The following is a 23,391-nucleotide window of genomic DNA, read 5'->3' on the forward strand; positions in this document are numbered from 1 at the left end:
TTTCTTACCTTAAAATTTGTCTCAGATTTTTGAGGAGTGAAATTATTTTAACTAAAATGTATGTTTAGTGAGCTCAAGATTCATATAACTAAGGTCATAGTCACACAAATTTAAGTACCGATATTTGAAAATCTGACTAAAGACCTAAGAAATTAATAAGCTAAGTATCATACGTAATATATATAATTTTTCAAACATACAGTCTTCAAAATACACGCATCTTTGAGTGACTTCATCCAGCAACATATTGAGAGGACAGGCAGGGATGCATCCTTCCACTCTAATAGAAAAAAAAAAAAAAAATCAGTATCAACTAGTTGAGCAGTATCTTCTGGATCAAGCATTCAATTTTAGGAAAACAGAATTTATTTATAAAGTATTTTTAAGTAGACAGTCTTGTTCTTTCTAAATCTCATCCCCTCAGTGTACTCCTTCAAAACGTCATTACTATGGTTTCCATTTTCACTCAGATCTAAGCTATATCATGAACTCCGCAATACTCAGCCTTTGAAATGAACAGTCGCAAGTTCAATACTGAATGTTATTGCTTAAGAAATGCCAAACATTTTTACAGACCAAAATCCAAATGCCAGTTTTACCAGACATAGCACAAATTCCAATTGGGAGGAAAAGGCAAGAACAGATATGGCTGTTGCAATGCCATAAATAAAAAGCAGGGGCACAACTATTTGAAACAAACTTGTAATCACCTCTCTTTATGAATACTCTATAATATGCCCCCAGCTTGAAAGTTACAAATATACTAGTCATTCCAGAATCTGACAATACTTACCTAACGACTGAAATGTCACTTTCATGTAGCTGCCACAGCAGGCTTTATTCCATTTCATTTCTCCTTCACTTACCTCCTTATACAAGAGCACAGTCCTGCTATACTGAGCCTACATCTGGTCCCTCATATTCTTATTATGCTGCATAAGTATGTTACCCAAATTACATCTTTTTCCATAAAAATACAGATACTTACTTTGGTACTGCCTGACAGTTTTCTCCCAAAGGGTCCCTGCATGTCTTGAAACAAGGCCTTGTACAGGCATCATAATGCCATTCACACACAGAACGGGATAGAAATTTGACATCTGAAAAACAAGGATCTGTTATTCTCATCTATTTCTAGAAATACACACAGATACATATCACTAAGAGGTATGCTTTAAGTTCACTGCAGCTCTAAATCTCTTACTGTTTCTACCTGTATTCTCTACAAATAAAATCGGTAATATTTTTTGAACTGCCAAGGTCTTTAAAACAGAGAAAACCAGTTTACTTTTATGCAGAGTATGTTAAAGAGTGCTGGCTCTGCAGCCTGTTTTACTCTTTGCAGTATAAAACATGACATTGAGTTAGCCACATTTACGGCATATTACAATCACTTGAAAATAAAGCCACACAAGTTAGAGCTGTTGTTTTTAAGTTTTAAAAACGATATCAACAATGAAGTGATATGTTCAGTTATTCAAACAAAATGCAAAATTAAGATTATGTTGGTTCAGTACAATTATTACTATTAAAATAAAAAGCACCAACTGGATACACTGATACTCTTTTTAATGTATCTTAACAGTTGTTTACTTTGTGTGTAAAATTTCCTGATATAGCACAAAGGTGTACATAACTTTTATGATGCAATTGTATTTTAAAAGCCAAACCAAACACCATTCCAAACAAAGTGATCAGAAATTATGCTAATTTAGGCTACTTAAAGCAATATATCTTAACAGTTGATCTTCTCAAAACAGTATAAGATAGCCACTCCAAGAGAAATTAATTCAAACCTCAAAACATTTTGAACCTGAAATTCTAACTGCTCCTACAATGAAGAAAGCAACTCAGACGAGACATGTAGCCCTGCAAAATTTAACTCAAAACATATACTTCACCAGACAAAATAGTACCAATAACGAAACACTATGGCAAATTAAATAAACAAACAAAATCTCCAAACTGCCTTCAGAGTATCTATGCAGATAGTGTTTACTGAAAGACTTCAAATTCACATAATTGAAACCCAAAGTACAAATTCAGATAGAGGAAGAGTTAAACTTCAAAGTGAGAATAAACAGAAATAAGGATCAGCTATACTTCCCGCGCTTACAAATTATGCAGGAACTTTACAAAATTAATGTAAAGAAGAAATAGATTGAGTATAAAAACCGAAACAAATTTGTGGCAATCATCATGTGGGTGATATGCACTTGCATGTTCAAATGCAGTATCATGCTTTCTTTTCTGCTACAACCCTGCCCCATCTGCATGCAGAACGGTTTCCCACACAATACTAGAGTAGCCCACTGGCTCTACCTATGCCTGCATGACTAAAGCAATATATCTGGATTTCAGTACCTGAACTACGACAGCCCACCCCAGCTCCTTCCTGTAGCAGTCAGGCAGGGCAGTGACACTTCCCTTACGTTGATGCCTACAGAAGACCACCTTCATGGCATATGCGTCCCCTCTAGATTGGTAAACCTGATCTTAGAGCTATGTTGTTCAGAGCCTACAAGGAGTAGGTGCTCTTAAACAATGTTTACATTAACGACCAGAAAGAAAATGCTTACTACTTAGAAAAAGGTTCCATTTTTGGTCTTCTGAAGTCTTTTCGCTTTAAGTTTTGATCTTTGCTTGACTGAGATACAAGGAGAGTAGCTCTTTTACATCTTCTTGGAGACATTCAGTTTTTCCATGAAGATCCTAAGAAATCATTCTTCCTGCAATTCAGGGACCTCTGCACTTACAGGTAATTATCCCTCTGCCATTATTAACCGTTAATGTCTTCTTTTTTAATACAAATAATTCTCTTAAATCAAAGGTATAAATCAAACTCAGACAAAAGAGTGAGTACATTGCCATCTAGTGTTATCCTTCTTACATGTCACTCTATCTAAGGACGTAACATCACTGCTTTTGAAAACATGATTCTTACGACAGTAACAAATGTGTTCATAAAGTTACATTCCCATAAAAAGCTAAGTACAAGTCACTGAATTCTTCTGTGACCCCTTCTAGTGAAACCAACTTAAGTTGCTTAAATCTAATGGAGGAAGGGAACTATTTTCATACATTTTGCTGATGGATGTATGAGGTTTGGTATAGCACTGACAGGTCAGAGTGGTAAGGTTTAAGGACAAAGGAAGAAGATATTATGACAAAAAGAACATATCAGAGACCTGTTGGCACAGGCAATCACCAACAGTAGTAATAATCAGCAATAACAGTATATCTGAGTGGAATCTAGGAAATCTCATTTTCAGACAACCCTAAATTAAGTACAGAGACAGATCCATAACGTTTTGACACTTGCCACAAACATCACCATTAATCACAGAAGTTTCAAACACAATAAAGGCACAAGCTCTGCAGAACACATGCTGTAACCTGATGAAGAATGTTAGTTTCTCAATTTAGCAGAGCAGAACAGTGATGGTGAATTAACACTTCCAAGCGCTGGGATTAACATACCATCTCCCATTCTCCAAATAAACTTAGACTTTTATGAAATGATTGCCACGTTTTCCTCAAGCTTTCCTACAGATTAAGTTCACAGAGCTTGCTGGTGTTGGATGCCTTGGGAGGAAATAGGGCGAATTTCTACATAGCTGCATAGCATTTGTTGAGTGGTTCATAAACAGCGCTTTCAGTCAAGAATGAACGAAGTCATGCTTGTCTACAAATTTTGTCTCTACTTCTGCAGAAAGAAGTATGGACATCAGATGAATTCATTAACCTGGTCGTAAAAATTGTTTTCAAAGAAGAGCTGTAGAACCAATGGGCATTTAATTTTCCAGTCAAGGGATTTTAGTGAATTGAGTATGCCGGGCCAAGACGTACTAGGTTTTTTAGTGTGTAAATTACATAGAAGAATAGACCAAATCACCACAGCAAGAGTTGAATATATTGCATGAATTGGTTTCCAGTATCTCGAAAGTTTTCAGCATGTCTCAGTAAACCCATCAGATATCGTGAAATCTGTGCTTTATTATGAATTATGGGAAAATGCCCTTCCAGCATTAGGAGAATGTCAGTTCAGTCATTTATCATATTTAAAGTTTTCACTATTGGCAGCATCATTTCTGGAATGCCTAAGTGGCCCAAGGACCTAACTGATTGACTGTGCAAGCCACTGCAAAAAAAAAAAAAAAACACAGCAAGATGCAGTTCCTGCTTAAAATGTTTAAACTAATAGAGATTAGACAGAAAATGAAGGGGAGGAGAAACAGAGGCGCAGAGCTATGTTCTGAACTAACATGAATTCAAGAATAAGCCAAGAGAACAATAAAGTATCTCTATACCTAGCTAAAATAATAGATTATTTTGCCTCTTTTTAGTACATCTGTATATTAACTATGATCCCAATACCCACAATCATTAGGGCATAAGGAAAAGCAGTAACAAAGTGCTTTCAAGCATCCCTCTCCCTAAACTGAGGGAAGTACTCCTTTCCCTCTCTGTCTTTAGACATTAACTTCCACGCCAGACCAAGCTCAGCTTCAGTTTTACAACAATGCTGCTATTCCCATGACAGAAACTACCACAGCTCAGAAACTCTGGATTTCACCAGTGTCATGGCACAAATTCTTTATGGTAGCCAGGATGCTCGTCAGCCACCTCCACTACATGCTTCCCATTTTTTTAATACTTAAATTCCCCCTCCAGCAACCAGTAATAGGAGCTTACTGTACTCTTGCAACAGTACAGCTCACTCACAACAAAAGAATGATATACAGTTTACAGACACTGAGTCAAGCTTCTTATATCAGGCATGTGTTCCTCAAAAGGATTTGTCATGGCATTTGAAAATAGCCGTGTGTCTCCTGGTGAAGTCTACCAGCATTTGTCTTCTGTTTGGTGACACAGCAAATCCTTCACAAAATGGTAAATTATGCCCTGTATGACAGTTGCTCCAGTTGACATGCCAGAAGAGCCCACAGTTCTTTTACCTAACAGCAGCTGAGCATATCGACATGTTACAGTACTGCAGAAAGCTTTTATATGTATGCAGGTATACATGTTGCCAAACACAATATATTAAAAGATATTCTCCAACTCCGTTGTTTTCTCACTTCCTTGGACACCAGAGAAGCATTTTGTTCCCTGTAACTCATTATTTTCATTCTTCGTGGCTTTCAAAAATAATTCTGTGGTAATGAGAACTGCTGCTACCATTTAATGAAGAATCTTAATTTTTTATCACTGACAGACTGCGGTGTTCTGTTGAGTCACAACAACCTTTCTTAGTAACTTGGCCACTTTTTTGTGTGTTGACAATTCCTACTGCTCACAAGTCCATCCTGCCTTTTTTTACTATGCTGACTTTTACCTCATAGGGACAAAATTTGCCATTCTCAGAACATGCATATTATGAATAATTTCATGCTATGCTCAAAAAATGGCTATTTACTTTAAAAAACCCTGAAATTTGAAATGTTCTAGTATTAATAAAAGGTTGTATTTAAAATAAAAGTTTTAAAAATAATGAAAAAAATTAAGTATTTAGATTTTCATTCTCACCTGACACTTTTTACTGTTTTGCTACTTTTCCCAAATATTTCAAAAAATCTAGTAGGAACAAAATTTGCTTTAGAATTAGTTCTATTTATAATGGCAGCAAAACTCTGCTTAGTAATGTAGATTGCCTATCTCCTCAGTTACAAGTTTAGAAACATGAAATCCTATCTACCCACTTAACACACACAAACTACTAACAAACTCTGCCCATGACTTCTAAGTTTCTGCAATGAGAAACATAAGCAAATATCACTGGAAAAATTGAACTTTGTGCCCAGCCAAAACATCATTGAAAGCAAAGTATAATTATCTAGGTCTCAAATACTTTTGTTTTAGTTTACTGTTACGGTGTTAGATGAATATAATCTTGTTAAGGTATCTCCTCCTATTTATTCAGTCAAAAATGGGAGGTCAAATGTTTGTGTTTGTGTATAAATAGGAAAGATGTTATAATTCTACAGTAACCTCAGTCTGATTCTAAGAGCTACCAAGCAATTGTGTTCAGCGACATATCTGGGATTTCAGGTACAACAGCAGTTGCTCAGCATTATCCAGTCCCAGGCCCCATATCATGATCTTTTGGGCTGACAAAGCATATGAGCTCAAATTAAACTTAAGAGCAACTCATTATGAGTAAAACAGGACATTCTGGAAAATTAATTCTACTGATGGAAATGGGTAAGAGTAAGTTGAAGTTAAAACAGTCAACAATATCATGTATAAATCTGACTTAAGATGCAAGATGCTTTTGTAAAAAATGTTTTTCATTAAAATTGATTTCATTTTCAGTTTTGTACTAATGTTTCTGAATGTGTTTCAGTTAATTAAGATACAAACATTAAAAGCAACCAAAAATGCCCTGTATCAAACTTAAACATTGATGAATACCTCTGTGCAGTGTGCATATACTTAGTATATCTTGAGATATTAATTTTAGCTGAAAATTCTCTCTGAGATAAGCCTTATATTTACAGCAAGTTAGCTATTAAACCACGTAACTAACATTAAGAACGTTGCTGCAGAATTTATATAGGGCAAGCCACATTTCTATAATATATATAAAATTAACTCACAGTGATCTTAAAAAAGTTAAGCATATTATGATAATTCTATGAAAGGTGAAAAGTAACTAACCTGAGCACATTATTTTAAAAAAGTGTAAGAAAATTGCAGTTATATCCATAAAAAGACCATTGATTCCCTACATCCACTGATTTCCCAACAATTTCAAACGTGAATTTATCGCTCTTACATGACAGCTCTGCGCTTGTCCATCTGGTAAGACTAAGTGTATTCTTTCTTTTGACTGAATGCATACCAATCCATTGCCGGTAAAAATTCCTGCATAGAATGCAAAATGTATTTTCTTGTAAGTATAATCTAGATATTCAAATTCAGTAATCAACTCAAACTCTCAAATGTTTGTGGGAACAGCACAGCAGACAAATCTAAGTATAATGAAAATAACCCAATTTAAAGCTGAAGTGACTTCTCATGGAAAATACTTTGCAGTGTTAGCCCATCATATCTGCGCAATTTATAGTCAAAGTCAATGCGACAATATTTATTGCTATGAAACTGGAAAAAGTGACTCGTCAGCTGACTTTAAACAAACATGTATCTATTGCTGTGGTGATCAGGTCATTTAAAATTCTTCCTTCTGAATGTGCGTCACAGAGTATGAAGAAGTCTCATGAGGAACTTTCTGGCCAAGGGGATTTACTGGGCCTATTATTCTGCTCCCGATATTTATCCTCTGATTCCGCAGGAATAGCTGTTCCTGGTTCAAGAGTTTCTGATCTAATACGCAAAGCATTTACAATAGTCAGCAGGAAACTCAATACGCTTTTGCCTGCGCACTCTGGAGCTGGTGTAACTTTTCCATTAACTTAAACAAATGCTGCTGTATTTTTAGACCATGTAATTACCCTACATCAGCAGGCTGGCCCTTGTGAAAGTACACTGGAGAAAGATTCGAGCCCTATGTTTCGCTGCTTATAAAACTCTGAAACCCAAGCCCTCGGATGTGGTGATTAATGAAATGCCTCTTGATCATTTGATCTGATCCCACTTGCTGAGGTAAATTGTTTTAGTTTTCCATTGGCATAGATAGGATTTTTTGGTATAATGACTGGAGGGTAAAGACTTCACACTTGAAAAGACATACCACTCTGTGTTAATGGATGACCACTGAGAATTGGAACATGTTTTAACCTTCTTCATTCCTCCCTCAAAGATAAAAGACTAAGGAGATATTTTTGTTATGTCCAAAGAAAGTTCCTTGCTTGAAATGCTGTACGAACACCCTGGTAATAGCATGAGCTCTATAATTCTGCTGTTCAAAAACCTCAACAGCTCCGTGATTACAAGCATTTGTCAAGAGGCAACAGGCATTTGGCAATGACAAAATCTGTCATTTTTTCTGAAGTTGGAGTGTGCCAGTCAACAGCTGCATTAGGCTGTCAGCATAATGCACTGCAAAACATCGGCAGATTCACAATGCCACCATTAACACTTTAATTCAATGTTTTGATAACAAGAAGCTCCACAAGGCATACAGTTGGCCTCTGCTGTCATAGCAGTCAGTGCCTGCTTCAGATTTGTCTGTGCTGAGATTCAGTGTGGTCACTGTAAAACATGGCCAGGCCATGCTTCATTTGTTACAGTATTTCATTTTCTTTCTTTGCTTGTAAAAAAATTTTGGTTTCAGAGAATGAAGAACTGATTTTTAAAAATGGTACTGCCAAGAATACCTATTAAAATACTTCTGCTAGCCCAATAAATGCATTAAGAATTTGAAATTACAGCACAATAAAAAGCTTTAGAACATAAAAATAAACACTTGTAGTGATTTCGGAATTTTACATACCACAAAAAGGCCAGTGGTTTCAGCAAGTAGCAGTTGTTGCTGAATTTCATAAAGTCAGTCATATGAATGCATTTGATGTATCTAATGTATCAAGACAAGCAGACAGTAAAGCAAATGGTGGTTTCATGAATAATCTGCTTTGCTTTATTTTATAGGCCAATATAACTTCTTGCGTCTTGTTCTTGACCTGTAAGGCCAGCTTCATTTCAGCGCATGGTTCCCAAGTGCTTAAGATTATGTGAAAACAGTTATTATTTCTTTTCCTTATTAATCTAAAAAAGAGCTTGATTTATTAGTGATTTTTTTAATGTGTGTTTTTTGTCATCAGTTGTTGTAGGAGCAACTTCTGGATCCAGCTCCTATGAAGGGTCCTAAGAATATCTCCTACATTTTTGATCCTTCAGCGTCAGTGGAATGGGACTACTATTACAGGAATGGGAATCTCTCAAGTAGGCAGAAACACTCTCATAGCAGTCTACGTTGTGTATTCAAGAGCTGTAGCTGTCCAAGAAACAGTAGAGAAACAGACATCTAGATCCTCAAGAAGAGGCATATATCTCCACTTAGATAGCACTAGGGGATAACATCTCAAAAGGCAGAGCCTCTTTGAGTGGGTACATGGATAAAGGTCAAGGTGTTTTTCAGGGGAAATACGAGGTTTGAGAACTGTAATCTACAGGCAATGTCCTTAGCACTAGATGGCATGACCTCTGAGGAGGCCACAAAGCTTGCAACAAGAACATACAGAAAACTCTCTCTTGGCGGTAATCAGGGGGAAAGGAGGAGAAAACATCATCCATAGACCTTAGCTTTTAGAGATGCATTCAGTTCTTTTGTATTCCCCTTGTGAATCTATTATTCATCAGCATGAATTTTCTACTTCTTAAGAATTTCCTCACGACCTACAAAGCAAGTATTGCCCAGAAACTATACACTAGGCTATAGTATTTCCAAAACTAGTTGGCAAATATAGCAAAGTTTTGTGTTAAGCTATTTAATGGCTTTTGACAAGAAAACAGAATCTCATCCTAACTACAAAGCTCAGGCAAGATTTTAAGCCTGCATGCCATAGATTACTCACAGCTCCTAGCGATGCAGGGGAGAAGTAAGCAATCTCATCACCTCTGAAAATATCAATACCATTTAGCCTGTATTTTCACAGGGAGCAAACTGCTGTTCATCAAATACAACTTTAATTACCTACCTACAAGTTTAAAAAGGGTCGACAGTCTGAACTCCTCTGAATGACGGTACTTCAAAAGCTCAACTGAAGAGGCTGAAATGTGGATGAAGTATCCTGGTTTTGCAAATGACTCAAAGGAACTGTATCCTGAAAGCCATGTATTCTTGTGAATGACATACGTAGATCTGTTGTGAAACTCTTCGCTTTTTTCCCATTTAGAAAGAACAAGACTATTATTGGAGTTCAACTGAAGAAAATAGTTTGGTCTCTCAGCTGTTTCAAATGAAATCAAGCTGGAATCTGAAAAAAACACACAGAACTCATTTGCTTGCTGATATATGCATAGTCAGCTAAACTCATTCTGATGTACCACTACTGATATTAGCAGCATGGCAATGAAAACTGACTTTGGCCTTAACAGTGAAAATAGCCTGAATCTTGTAAGAAAATATACTGTATATGGATTTCAGAGTGCTAGATTCCGATGGATATTTAGTTTTCTAAATATCCTACAGACTTCAACAGGAATACAAGCATTTGCCCACACCAGGATAAAGGAATATAGCCCTGCAGTCAAGCAGAACTTCAGTTTACAGCCTTCACTAAGCCATTTAGTTAATGAAAATTTAAACTTCATCTAACTAGTTTTACAAGTAACATTTGCCATCAGGAATTGATAGCTTAAGAGCTCAGCCTTTCATTGAAAATAAATTACAAAAATGTATTTTGCATTCAGCTTACAGCTTTATGTCTTAATTTCTAAGTTGTCAGCTTCCCCTAAGAATGTTAACAGCAAAGTCTGTTTTCTGGCAAATGTACCCACATGATCCCTTACCCTGAAAACAGTACTGTTGATTTCAAGCAAGGCTCTGTACAACCAATTGCAGAGTGGCAGATCTTGAAGCCTGTTACAGGCATCTGTTGCTCACAGAATTACTTCATTCTACTTTGCTGTACACTCTGCTATTCTCTTGAAAACAGCCATTAAACTACTGTAAAATCAACTAACCCTCCAGGCCTGGGTAGCATTTCTTGAAAAAAAGAATGCATAGAAAACAAATGATCCCTATTAAACAGATAGGCTATCACATTCTCGTATAACACTTCTAGAAGACCAACTTGTTTTCTGAGCATAAAAACTGCAATTAATCTGAAAAACATAGTGGCACTTATCAATATCTTTTTATTAATTCTCTGTAGCAAGTAGCTTATTTGATAAGCAACAACGGACAGTCAGTGTGATTTATAATACCTACCATATAGCCAATCAGTACATCAATGCCCAAAGCTTTCCATTGTCTACGATTTGTCTGAAACTGATGAAACATATCCATTTTTCTGAGGTACCAAAGAACCAAGAAAGCAGATATATAAAAGAAGACATGGATATGAAAAATATCATATTGATTGTATAAACTCTTCCACGGCCAAATGATGAAATGCCATTCACTCAAATTGGACTATAAGGCACAAATTCCATTTGCCAGGTTAAATTCTGAGCAAGAGATTTTTATACGGGAATAGAACAGTAGGACTGACCTTCCCTTTCCAAACCTAAGTTGAACGCAATGTACAAGTGTCTCAAAACTATGACTAACAAAAGAAATCTGGCCCTGAATATTCTGTTACATGAGTTCTTGTGTCAGTTCTACAGACAGCAGTATTACTAATCAAATGCTTGTCATTTTTTCAACTGACCCATATCCCTTCTTTGATTACACAATGACAGCCACCTTCAGGCTGTCCAAAGAGCTGATTGGGGACTCTGGGCAGTAAAACTGTATTGAGACTCAAGTGCTCTGCGGGCATTAAAATTACCTATGCGGACAATTCTAGCATTTAATCAATGTCACAAAGTGCCGAATATATTCTTGTAAGCTTTCTCCTCCTGTCTGAAGGTGTGCAAGACTTCTTTCATCTGCTGAATAAGCAACACATTCCTTCAGTGGAAACTTTAGTTGGGACCTGAAGGAGACAAATTTGCAGTATACACCCTTACACAGCTCAGGTGAGTGCCAATGGGCATCTCTGTACAAGTGGCCTGACAATGAGCGATAGTGGCAAAGCAAGTGAATTAGGGAGTACTTTTCTTGTATCATTTCTCTCCCATTCTTTCCCATGTGCCCGTTCTGCCAGAGGAAAGGTGAAGGGAGCAATGCATATCTGGAGCACTGGGCTACAACGGGGGTTTGGTGCTTCTGAAGGTTGGGGCGGGGGCGGCTGTTGCTTTTCAACTAGAAGTATCTGTTTATAAAGCTACAATCATCTACACACATCAGAGTGTTATAACATTATTCTCGTACTAAATCCAAAACACAGCACGATACCAGCTACTAGGAAGAAAATTAACTCTATCCCAGCTGAAACCAGGACATCTAATTAAAACCAACCAAATTAAAATTTTGGCAGACAACATTAAGATGCACAATCAGCTGACAGATAAAGAAAATATTTTTTGACCCAGATCTATTCTTAAACATAGGCTTGTATTCAAGGGCAGAATTTGCTCTGCCTTATTTAAGCCTCTAGGTTACACTGACTTTACCATGTGCTTTGGGTTTATAAAGTCCTGAAGTCAGCATAAAGCTCACTGCATGTCCAGGAACAACATCTTCTTCTCTCACTGGGAAAACAACACCATCCACCAGTTTCACTGCCATTACGAATCCTCCATCCAAATAGCTGACCAGTTTGTATGGGCCCTTTCCCAGAGCTGTTGGAAACAAAAATCAGAATTACCTTGCATGTCAAGTGTCACAAATGCTTGAGCTCTAAATATTATGATACAGCACATAAATAAAACCACATCTCTCCACTCTGAAAATAGCTTTAGGTGCCATGCACTAAACTATAAGTTTATAAGACAACCAAAACAAAGCCAAACTCTTTTAGAAAATACCTCTTCTGAAAAGTGTCCAAAATACCTAGTTTCAATTTTAAAGATTCATGATTAGCTTCTCCTTTTCCTCCCTCTCATCCACTTTGGTTTCATAGTCACTTTATTAAAGTTAGCTGACTCCTTGGTTATTCGGTTTAGAAGTAGTGTTCTACAGGCCACCCTGGGATCCCTCTGAATTGTTTATTTGTATGGTTGAACTGAGTATACTCTTCTTACTATTCTTTAAAACCTATTTTATTAGTGTCCAAAGTGTGAGGCATTTTGCAGGGAATAAAAGTTTGTTGTCATCAAGTATCAAAGAACTCCTTGAACAGTGTAGATACAAACGTAACCACTGGGAAGTGAGACAGGAAGAAACCAGCATCATAAGCAAAAGAATGGTCCTATTTTACCTAAAAGTAAAAAAAGCCAAAAGCATGTGAAGTTATCATTTCACAAATCTTACAACGTCACACCTCCTCACTTAGTTCCAATTTCACTGCAGAAAAGTATTTTAAAGTTTATTTTTAAATGTTATTTGAAATTATTTTTGTAAATTTCTCTGTTAAAACCAGGCATTTTAGACCACACCTGAGCAATTCACCTCACTACCATTTTACCCACAAGCCAGGACATGGCAAGCATACATCTAAGACAGAAGTGTCCCAGAACTTCTCGGCTGATAGTTGCAGCTAATACCATTGACTCTTAAAATCTGTTCCAACAGGTTAAAAGTTTGGACTGTAATTTGCAGCCTGCCCTCATATTCTGGTTCTCTCTAATCTTAAAATTTATTAAGAGATTTGAAATCCTAAGGAGGCTGCACTACAACCAGCATTTCAGATTCTAATAGCATAAATAGGTGGCCAGTTAGGACACAAGCCCATGCCTAGCTAAACATGTAGAGTGATACCTCGTTACCTTCAGTGCAGGGAGTTGAAAAACATTTTTTAAATTACTTGAAACATCTAGTGTTCTGGAAATGTTATTATATGTTTAAGTCTCATATCTCAGGCCCATCCAAAACTTGAGAAACTACAGCTACCAGCTGAGAATTTCCCCTTACCAAAGGCAAAAGGTTTCTGTTCCTGCTTCTAGTAGGACTGGAACTATTTCACCCTGGATCCATGACAAAGGTACATAGAGAAAACCTCTCCCTGGTCTAAGGCAGTTTCTTAACCTTCCTGTCTCCAAAACTAAGTAATTCTGGGGAATGCTACTATATTTCAGGTAGAGAAGAAAATCTTCAGCATAGAGATGATTTTTTTTTTCCCCCGTTGGCAGCTCTGAAACATCCTATGTCGAATACTGATGAGCTGGATTAGCAAAGAGTAGGAAGATAGGAAGTGAAAACCTATGATAACCATGTTTATTACAAGCTGGTCACATGCACAACTCTCCACTATTTCAACTAATTTCTGCCAGTGAGAATTCAGTAACAAGTAAAACTAATAACACACTTTAAAATGTACGTTATCATCTAACTTAACTTTGCTGCTACCACAAATGCTAGAGGCAGTGCACTTTCGATCTGTTACAACTGCAAAAAGATTATCGCAGAAATAGACTGTATTTCATTTATAAAACAAAACAAACCAAAAAGGAAATGTAAAACTGCAATCACCACTTACATTCAACTTGCCTTTATTTAAATTAAAGGCTTAAATAGTGATTTAGATAAAATTCCACTGCATTAGAAATTTGACCCCACTCAAAATCTTTTCAGTAGTCAGTATATCAGAAAATGTAAATTTCTTGGCCATATTGTTTGGGCCTGGCATGTTGCACAAGTCTCTTCTAATTTAAACTCAGTCCCTCTCCGAGATCTTTCTGGGGGTGAGCTGCTGCAATATGGAGTCTAACAGAAGACCAAAATATCATGAACCATCTGGACAGACAGGCTTCTACACGAGCTTGATAAAAAGAGTTATAGAATAAATAGCAGGAGTCCTGACCATTCCTCACATCAGGCTGGCTTGCAGTGCTTGTATGTATACCACGTCTAACTATGCAGACACTCGCAACGTAACTTTAAAATAGTCTGAATATGGATTCCAGTATTAACACAGCAGTACAGCACCCAGTGCAGATTCAAGGCTTACTCTACCACCTTGTGCAAGTTTTGCACCCCTCTCTCAGAGTCATTCTGATGCAGCAGCAATGCCTGTCGCTCAGGAACTTAAAGCTAGGTCAGACATGCCTAAATGGAGAGTTATTCCCCATTTGGGCACAAAAAGCTGAAATATCTTAACAGCTAGCTCCCTGTGGAGGCTGCACAGGAGGTCATGATTGGTTTAACAGACCCACTGGGTATCAGTTTTGAACTGCAGTATGCCTTAAGCAAGTAGTACCACTAGTACTATTGGGTTAAATAGTGTATTAATTACTTAATTATTTAAATTGTTCAATCATGATCCAGAAATGCAAATAAAATGAGTTAAACATGTATTTTTGGGAAAGGCCCAGGAATAAAAAAGATTATGAAATTAAAACCCTTTGAAAAAGCAAAATAAATCAGTAAAACAGAATCTTGGCTATTTAAATAATATAATAATTTGCAACTGTTTTCATTAACACAATTATTTTTATACAAAGTACTAAGACTTACATAAAGAAACTGAAGATTCTATTAACATTTTATCAGCTCCTTTAGGACTTACCTTTGTTGAAATATTCACAATCATAAGCTAGAAAATAAAAAGAAAAGAAATGCAGTTGCAGGTATTCTGCAGATAAACAGGATTTCTATTACCCTTTACGATCAATACGTAAGCCAAGCGCTTGTCCAAGTTAGATCATACACAAACATTTATTAAAAAAATTATTGCCAAATATTTACTCTACTGCTTTAAATAAAATACTAATTTAAACTACACTGAATTAATTAAAATACTGCTTTCTAGCAGGAAATACTAAGCTTACATACCTACAGCTGTCTTTTTGTGACCTCTAGTGGTTAAGACTAAGCTTTGCTGTTGTTCCATGCTCACATTAAAACACACCTACTATTTCTATCAAAAATTAAGAGTAACCCTCTCGCTCTATGGCTAATTTGCTGTGTGACTTTGAGCAAGCTGCATACTCTCTCTGTGCAACTGCAAAGTTAGAAAAAAGCTTGTTTCCTTCTATTCTTTCTGTCTTGCCCTTTTTTATCTCATCTTTGGGGAAATGACTGTCTCCTGTTAGGCGTTTGCACCAGGTGCCATAGAAGAAGGCCTCAGATTTTTTTACAACTTCTAAGCATTGTTGAATAGGGATACTAAAGTAATGACAAAGTCCTGCTTAAAAACCTACTTGCTTTTCTTCAGAAGACCTTTGTATTTCACACTTGCTCTGGGGGCAATAGTGAGGCAGCTATGTTTCCTAGACCCTGTTAAGAAGTGAAGTCCTCCTGAAGATGGAAATTACTTGAGCTGTTAACTTTGTAACTTTGGTTTGAGGGACACATGCCGTATCCTAATACAGACTTCCTATAACTTCTCCTTTCACATTGCAGGACAAGGAATTAAAGAGAGAAGAGTACCACCCACAAATATGGGAAGAAGCATGTAATCCAACTAGACCAAAATGAACACAGGGGGGCAGTGAGAGGCACCCACTCATCTTCCTATCAGTGTGGCTTAGTGATTCAATTCATGGCCCCAGGTAACTTCATGTGATTGATTTTTCAGGTCTGGCTCTTGTGAATGCAGACAGTGGCAGTCAGGGGCAATGCTAGTTAAGTAAACTTACGACACACTCTAGGGGACCTCCAGTCTACAGCAACTCCATGCTGGCAGCACTGATGGGCATATGCTGATACACTTGTACAGAAGCACTCACAGTCACCTCCTTGGTTACAACCACATGTATCTGTCAAGCAGTTCGAGTAAAACCAGGTGACGTCAATCTGGAAATATAAATATCACTTATCAAAAATATTCATATAGACACCGGCAACAATCACCTCAATGCAAAGCTATGATTCTTTCAAAATTCAATATGTAAGACTTCGAAGTATTAAAGTTTTTAATTTAAATGTTTCCTGAAACACAAGAAAAACAGTTTATTAGAACACATCATAAAATCTTGTACAGTACTTAGTAACACAATTAAGTCAATGACCCATTAAGAACATGCACACTAAGATACTGATGTGAGCATGTGTTTTGTATGGTTTTGTAATATTTAAGCCATAATAAACTACAAAGAAGCTTATGAAATAAGAGAAACTCTCTCTAAACTGACCACAAATCAATAAATCTCAGAAGCGTTAAGAAAGTTAGATATACATAAAATGTAAGAAATAATAAAGTAGGTGGAAAACTCTTCTTTTAGCATGAGTGTGGTTCATTCTCTTCATATTATTAGACAATTTCACAGGCGAATTTGTGATTTTTCCCTTAGATTATTTTGAAGTCTTAAGTGACTAGATTTCAGAGAAAACTGTCAATGCTAACTTGCTTATTGAATTGTTACACTTTCTACATGGATTTACACTTGAGTAATACTTACACACTTACGAGGAATTTAGTTGCTACCTACCTTATACAGTGAACTAAACCGACGTTACATTAATACAACTTAACATCAGCTTCCACTTTCTTCCAAAATAATACACAAAGCAACTCTCCCAAGATTCCTGGTTTCATATGAAATCTCCTTTCTCCCTAGGAACCATTCTGACACTTACACTCTTTAAGCCATACACGTAGTCTCAATACCCGAACATCTTGGGATATGTCATTTTCTAAATAAGACCTAGCTCTGGAAATTAGTCCCCCCTCATTCCGCAACTGAACCTGAGCCTGTTGACTCTCAGAACATGTTGTATGGCTCATTTATTTCCTTAGGTGGTTGCTTGAGTGAGGAGATATACGCATTTTCTTCTAGAAATGAGTTCTTCACATTGGATACTGCCTAGAAGAAACTGTCAATTTATTTCAATATGCCTGAAAAATGTGCATGCTATGTAATACATTCAAGCAAAATAAAACAAGTGGTTATGCTTATGCAAATAGGGCTCGGGATGAAACAAAAGATAACATAAATTGGGTATAATTTTGTCTGCATTAATTACAAAGGGGACTAATAGGACTACCCATATTGTAGAATGCTAAATTGGTGCCAAAGTAGCTTACTGTCTAGGTCAGCTAGGTGCAGATAGTCCTTATAGGTCCAGTTAAGCATTCACATTTTAGAATCAGAATAGGTATGGGTTAGACTTTCTTCATGTTCTCTTTTGCTTCAGTAGTCAAAATTATTATGTTATGGAAGACAAGATGAAGATTTAAAGTGATGCAAGTTGCAGAGTAAAGTTTCTCTCTAGCAATACGTTCACTTTCACATCTATACGTGACCACAACTCACCACTGGATGGCAAGCTTCAAATGCTTCACTTAACAGTATTCCACATTCCTTCTTGGCAAATGGCTCTCTAAGGGGATTCAAACTGCATGGATTTCGAATGTCAGAGCTGTCAACACACTTAACCAGAAAGCAAAATCAAGGTGAGAAACCTGTTTCATAACCACTTTGTGTTTGAACTTGGAAAGCATAGTTTTGTTTTTTTTTTAAAAAAAGAGATGTAAAACACAAAACAAATGCATCACTTATGAAAGCCATAATAAGATATGGAATTCAAAGGGGATGCTAATCTGCAGAAAAGAGAAAGTACACAATCTGAAGAAATGTTTCATTTGTCTGAAAGCAGCAGGAAAACACATACATACATATAGGTCTAAACAGAGCTGCCATGCAGTCCCAATCTGCAGTCCTTACAACTGAATAGTCTAGCTTACATAAATAACAAAGTTCACTTGGGCAACATACATTAGAAGTGTCAGAAATCAGATCTTTTTACTCTAACTACTAGGAAGGAACATTTCTATGAACACCACTAGAAACATGATGTTAAAAAAGTTCAATTTTTAACTTTACAGCATAAGAAAAGAGTATTTTTTTCTTTCCATTGCTATGGTTTCACAGTTAAATACTTTCCAGCTATCAAAGATCAGCTAAACTGACAACACAGTCTTAAAGTGAACTCACAATTCTTCCATTACATAAAAAATGGCTACTTTAACTGTTTAAACAATGTCCTCAAAGCACTTATAGATTCAGAATATTGTACAGCATTTTTCTTGACACTATAGCACTGTGTAGAAATAAAGGTGATTATTTTCTTCTCCTTAATGGATTATGGTATCCATGAAAACCATTGATAATGCCATTTGCATTGCTGCCTGATTGATACTTCCTGGAACAAATTCCTGATTTCATTCTAGATAAATTCTATGATGTAAGAGCAAAAAAAATTTACTAGCAAACACATTCTTTTTACTATACCTCTACAACTGTCCAGCTGTTTCCAAACTCTTGTGAGTTTGTTAATTCAAAATTATCTGGGGTCCTCAATTCATTTACTGTCTTCAAATCAAAATTTCCACATAATCCGGTCAATTCACCCTGGGAAAAAAGATATGTATATATAGATATATATAAATATATATTTCTACATGATACAAAACACTACCAGCCACAACTGTTTTCAAAACTCACTTCTTAAGTTCCTGTTTTCAGTTGCTTAACTATACATTTGTTAAGATTTGATCCTTTTCAGCTGAATTTCAGCCAAAACAGTTCAGCTTTTTATGATAATACAGCTATAGAAAATATTTTATTTTGACAACATCAATATTATTCCCTTTCAACAAAGTATCTCCATGCCTCTGATAAAGGAGCTGATCTTTTGTTCAGAGAAGTGACGTTTTTGCTAGCTATGTGCTTTGTAATGCTTCAGCAAAATAACACCTGCTCCAGTCACATAAGGAATGAGTACTGAAGGAGAATGTTGCCTCAAAGATATTTGTTTCTGTTGTTACAGAAGTTAGACAGTAAAAAGTGACTGAAAAAAAAAATTAAATTAGAATGAATATTCTAACTGACAAGGTAGCTGAATGCTTCTCTCCTTGACTCTGTCACTGCGTTCCTACATGATTTCTGACACATTGTCTATTCTCTGAATAATAATAACATGTCTTACTTGACAAGACTTACATAAATAACTCAAAAAAATGGCAATAAGAGTGTTGACTTCTGTTTACCTGCCACCGATGACCCATCTGTACATGAACTGTAGTCCTCTGATCCCAAAGAACGGTGATGTGCTCATCAGGAAAATGAACAACAGTGAAAAATCCAGCTTTCCATAACTGTATTTTTTGTAGTTCATCTATGTAACTAGATAAGCTCTGTTCAAAATAAAACAAGGCAGCATATAATGTAAGTCAAGTCTTCACAAAATGCTTACTTGACAGGAAATGAAACACCTAAATAAAATGAATGACATGGTTCTCAGACAGAAGTCCAAAAACTGACAGAAGGCCACACAGCGATAAATGCTTAAACAAAAGTGGTCTGGATTTTGATAGTGAACTGTGGTGTATTTTTATGATTTTCCTATTTTAAAAGTTGATTTTATATCAAATTTACAGGATGGGTAATGGCAACTAGAGTGAAGATTAAAAAGTTAACGGTTCATCTGCGAGGTAAAAAAATCAGTTTTAAGGTTCCTGGTTGTGATTTTCACTTAGTTATATATCACTGCATTCAGAAGGTCTTAGCCACGTGCTTTTTTTGCATACAGATAGGTATAAAGATGCACGGAGCATCATCTTGAAATAAGGAATTGTCTAAATATTTCCAGAGATTGCCATCTCATTTACAGAAAGCATTCTTCTCTCCATCGAATAACAATCAGATTCCAAATTATTTGTAGCACGGACTAAGATATCTAGTTTAATTACATAATACCTCATATAAAGAGACACAACTTCCTTTGTATAGTCAATTTATAAATTGTAAATAGTATTATTTATACTAAAATTACTAAATACACTAAATATTTACAGCAATAGAGTTTGCAGTCTGGTGAAAACAAAAATGAAATTAAGGCTGTGGAGGATATATCAGGGACCAAAACTTATTTTTTACAGCTGTATAGGAATATTCCTCCTATACATTCCAGACCAGACTAAACTCTCAGTTCTAGTGGAATTAATAGTAAAACTCTCACTGACTTAAAAATAGCTGGATTTTTCCTATGACACTAAACAGAAATCAAGTCTAAACAAAAGAATTATGATCACCTCATCTAACATTTTTGTGAAATATAGACAAAATTTTGTTTAAGGTTTCCATTGACGAATCCAGATGTGATCAGCATTCACGGTAAAGGTATTTATGCCTCTGCTACTTAAATGTCACAGTACGTTTTTGCTAATGAAATGAAAAAACACCCAGAGAAGTACATATGCTACCTTTAGATCAGTATTAAAGACTGAAACTTACTGGATTTCCAGTTTCATCATCAAATATTAAAAAAGATTTTCCAACATTAATGAAAATGCTTTTTCTGCAAATGATTCCAGTATTAAAGCAGTTTATATTCTCTATAATAATAGAGACACTGGTTGAAGAAGTACCCTGAAGGGGGGGGAAAAAAAGAAATGGACACTTTAAAATATACTAATATAAATATGCAAATTGTTACATAGTTCAATTAGCAGAAACCTCAGTGTATAATTATTATGTTATGTATGATTCAAAGTCTAAGCAACATCAAAACTTAAAAAAACAGTATATAGAACTCAATAAAATGTACAGATAGGAAATAAGTAGAAGGACAGTTTCTAACAGGCAGCTTTTAAATCCAGTTTTACAGAGGCTTTACAAAAAAGTCTCACCTTAACTAGGTAAACCTTACAAGTTCCAACAAAGTCAAATGTTAGTCCATCAAACGTTCTGTAATGCCGATCCCCATACGCAGTACACATTGATGGGCAAGGATGAAACGCACATTGAAATGATCCATGCTGGCAAACGCTGAAAAATGCATGACCAATAATGGTAATATCAACTGTAACCATGGACAAATGATTACAGCTATTGCACTGAGAAGCAAAAAGCCAAAAGCCAGGCAAGTATGATCACTGTAGACAGAAGCATTCCGAAATGTTAACTAGAAGCAGCATATATAAATTGATTCTCTGGGGAAAAAAATGTACATATTGAACTCAGTCTGTGTTTCTTCCTGTTAGACTTTATAGGTTCCAGAATATATAGACACCAAAGGGGCATTTCTTTTGTTGAAACAAGAAAACAAAAAATGCCACCCGATGTAATACAATTTATTCTCCAGTAACTCACATCAATAATGTGCCACAAGGATAAAGCTTTCTTTTTCTCACAGAACATTTGTTTCGATACGAGCTGAATCTTAGAATAAACAAGCAATGTGTCCTATTACCACAGTCTTTATTCACTCTCTGCTTGAACAAGAATTTCACAGAAGTGCAAAGGAAAAATTTCCATACCACTATTTTGGTGCTTAGGTTCCTTAAAAGAACCATGTTTTGTATTGTTGGGCTTTTTTTTTTTTTCCCCTAGATGCCTAGGTATTATCATCCCCAATCCCTAGCCTAACAGTTTAGGGGCTTCCAGAATAGTTCAAGTTCGGTCTATGGCCACCTTAAGCATCAAAATGCTTTCACCACACATACACTAAGTGACTGTTCAGACCTTTCTGAATTACCTTTGCTTTGTAACTGCCTAACAGCGAGGCTTTGCAGCACTGGATACTGTCTCTTTATGCATCACGCTCTTGCAATCTAAATAACGTTTTCAGAAATGACATAAGATTTATAAATAACGGGTAGAATTTAATTTCCTGTATCCGCAAGTCATTTTTAAAATGTTATTTTTTTATGTTTCTAAATCACCAGGATGCTTAAAAATGTCCCTCAATAAAGACAGCGGAGTTGGTGCCCTGGTATGGCTTTATTACAAGTATATTTTATAAATATCGGTTAAACTAAATCCAGCATGTGATACAATTTCAGCACATACCTAACTTAATATTAAAAAATATTGAATTTTCACTTTCCTGATTAAATGAATGTTTCACATTTTACAATTAAAATATTAATCTGACTTATGAAAGTATTTGATAAATCACTAATGTTTGGCATCTCATATACTGAAGCACCAAGCAGCATAAAGTTTTTTGTCAGTATAACTTTTCCTTTTCTGTTCATATTGCTATCATACATGACAGGGTCAGAACAGCACTGTTTTCAAAAGCGCAGCCATTATCTGGAAAATCTAGGCAGCTCCAATTGCTAGTAGCATCATGTTTCCTTCTGTTCCCTTACCATGGAACTTGCACCAACCTGGAGTCATTTTCCAGATTTTCCAAGACTCCACTTATCCCACCATTGATTTGGCCCACTGCTTGCGTTTTGTATAACAACATATAAAAATACACTAAGCACGTGGCTAAAAACACAAGTAGATGGCAGTAGGACTCAAAACAGCTAACTGCAGTCACCTCAAAGCGGTACCTAAGGCAGGAACCTAATCAAGCCGATGGAGAGAGTCAAATAGAAGAAATTATATATGGACTGAAAGGATAGGTGCTGCTTCTCATTCTCTCTGAGACATGATGTTTTAGTTTTACTCTTGGCCTACGCAAATCCTCCCCCACATGCTGATCTGTTCAGGGCTCATGCAGAAACATTTCTTCACATGTAAAAAGTAGGGAGCTTCTTCGCATACTTTCTTTTTCAGGAATCTTAACACAATTACAGTCAGAAGGAAGGGCTTAAGAGGTACACGATGTCTTCAAAGTCCTCTGCACCAGTCACGTTTCATGCTAAGTAAGCTAACATTTACTTAACAGAATCTAGAAAGTCCTAGTTGGAAAAGCAGAGCTACTAGCATCTTCCAAACTTTGACTAGCTTTTTAAAAGAAGTATTTCCAAGAAGTATTTGTTTAAGAACACAGAAGGCCCAGTTCAGCAGCCCACAGGAGACTAGCCAGCATTTGCTCAATGGTCTCAATGTATGACAGCAAACCAGCATAGCTAATTGCACCACCCATCTTACCTTGCAGCA

At 36.2% G+C, this 23,391-nt stretch overlaps 1 protein-coding gene across 1 annotated transcript in view; it reads right to left on the minus strand.

Moving 5' to 3' along the window:
- The window catches only part of OTOG (otogelin), a gene marked incomplete at both ends in the record, with an annotated part of 106,748 nt that overhangs the window by 30,675 nt on the left and 52,682 nt on the right, over positions 1 to 23,391 (minus strand). Inside the window, 11 exons of the mRNA XM_082317299.1 lie at positions 201 to 280; positions 989 to 1,100; positions 9,600 to 9,878; positions 12,124 to 12,291; positions 15,117 to 15,143; positions 16,189 to 16,345; positions 17,806 to 17,922; positions 18,784 to 18,903; positions 19,542 to 19,688; positions 20,788 to 20,922; positions 21,183 to 21,321. Coding sequence (XP_082173425.1) covers positions 201 to 280; positions 989 to 1,100; positions 9,600 to 9,878; positions 12,124 to 12,291; positions 15,117 to 15,143; positions 16,189 to 16,345; positions 17,806 to 17,922; positions 18,784 to 18,903; positions 19,542 to 19,688; positions 20,788 to 20,922; positions 21,183 to 21,321 — 1,481 coding nt within the window. The remainder of the gene's footprint in view (positions 1 to 200; positions 281 to 988; positions 1,101 to 9,599; positions 9,879 to 12,123; positions 12,292 to 15,116; positions 15,144 to 16,188; positions 16,346 to 17,805; positions 17,923 to 18,783; positions 18,904 to 19,541; positions 19,689 to 20,787; positions 20,923 to 21,182; positions 21,322 to 23,391) is intronic.

The sequence above is a fragment of the Platalea leucorodia genome (assembly GCF_965183815.1).
Source record: "Platalea leucorodia genome assembly, chromosome: 7".
In the NCBI taxonomy this organism is placed as follows: domain Eukaryota; kingdom Metazoa; phylum Chordata; class Aves; order Pelecaniformes; family Threskiornithidae; genus Platalea; species Platalea leucorodia.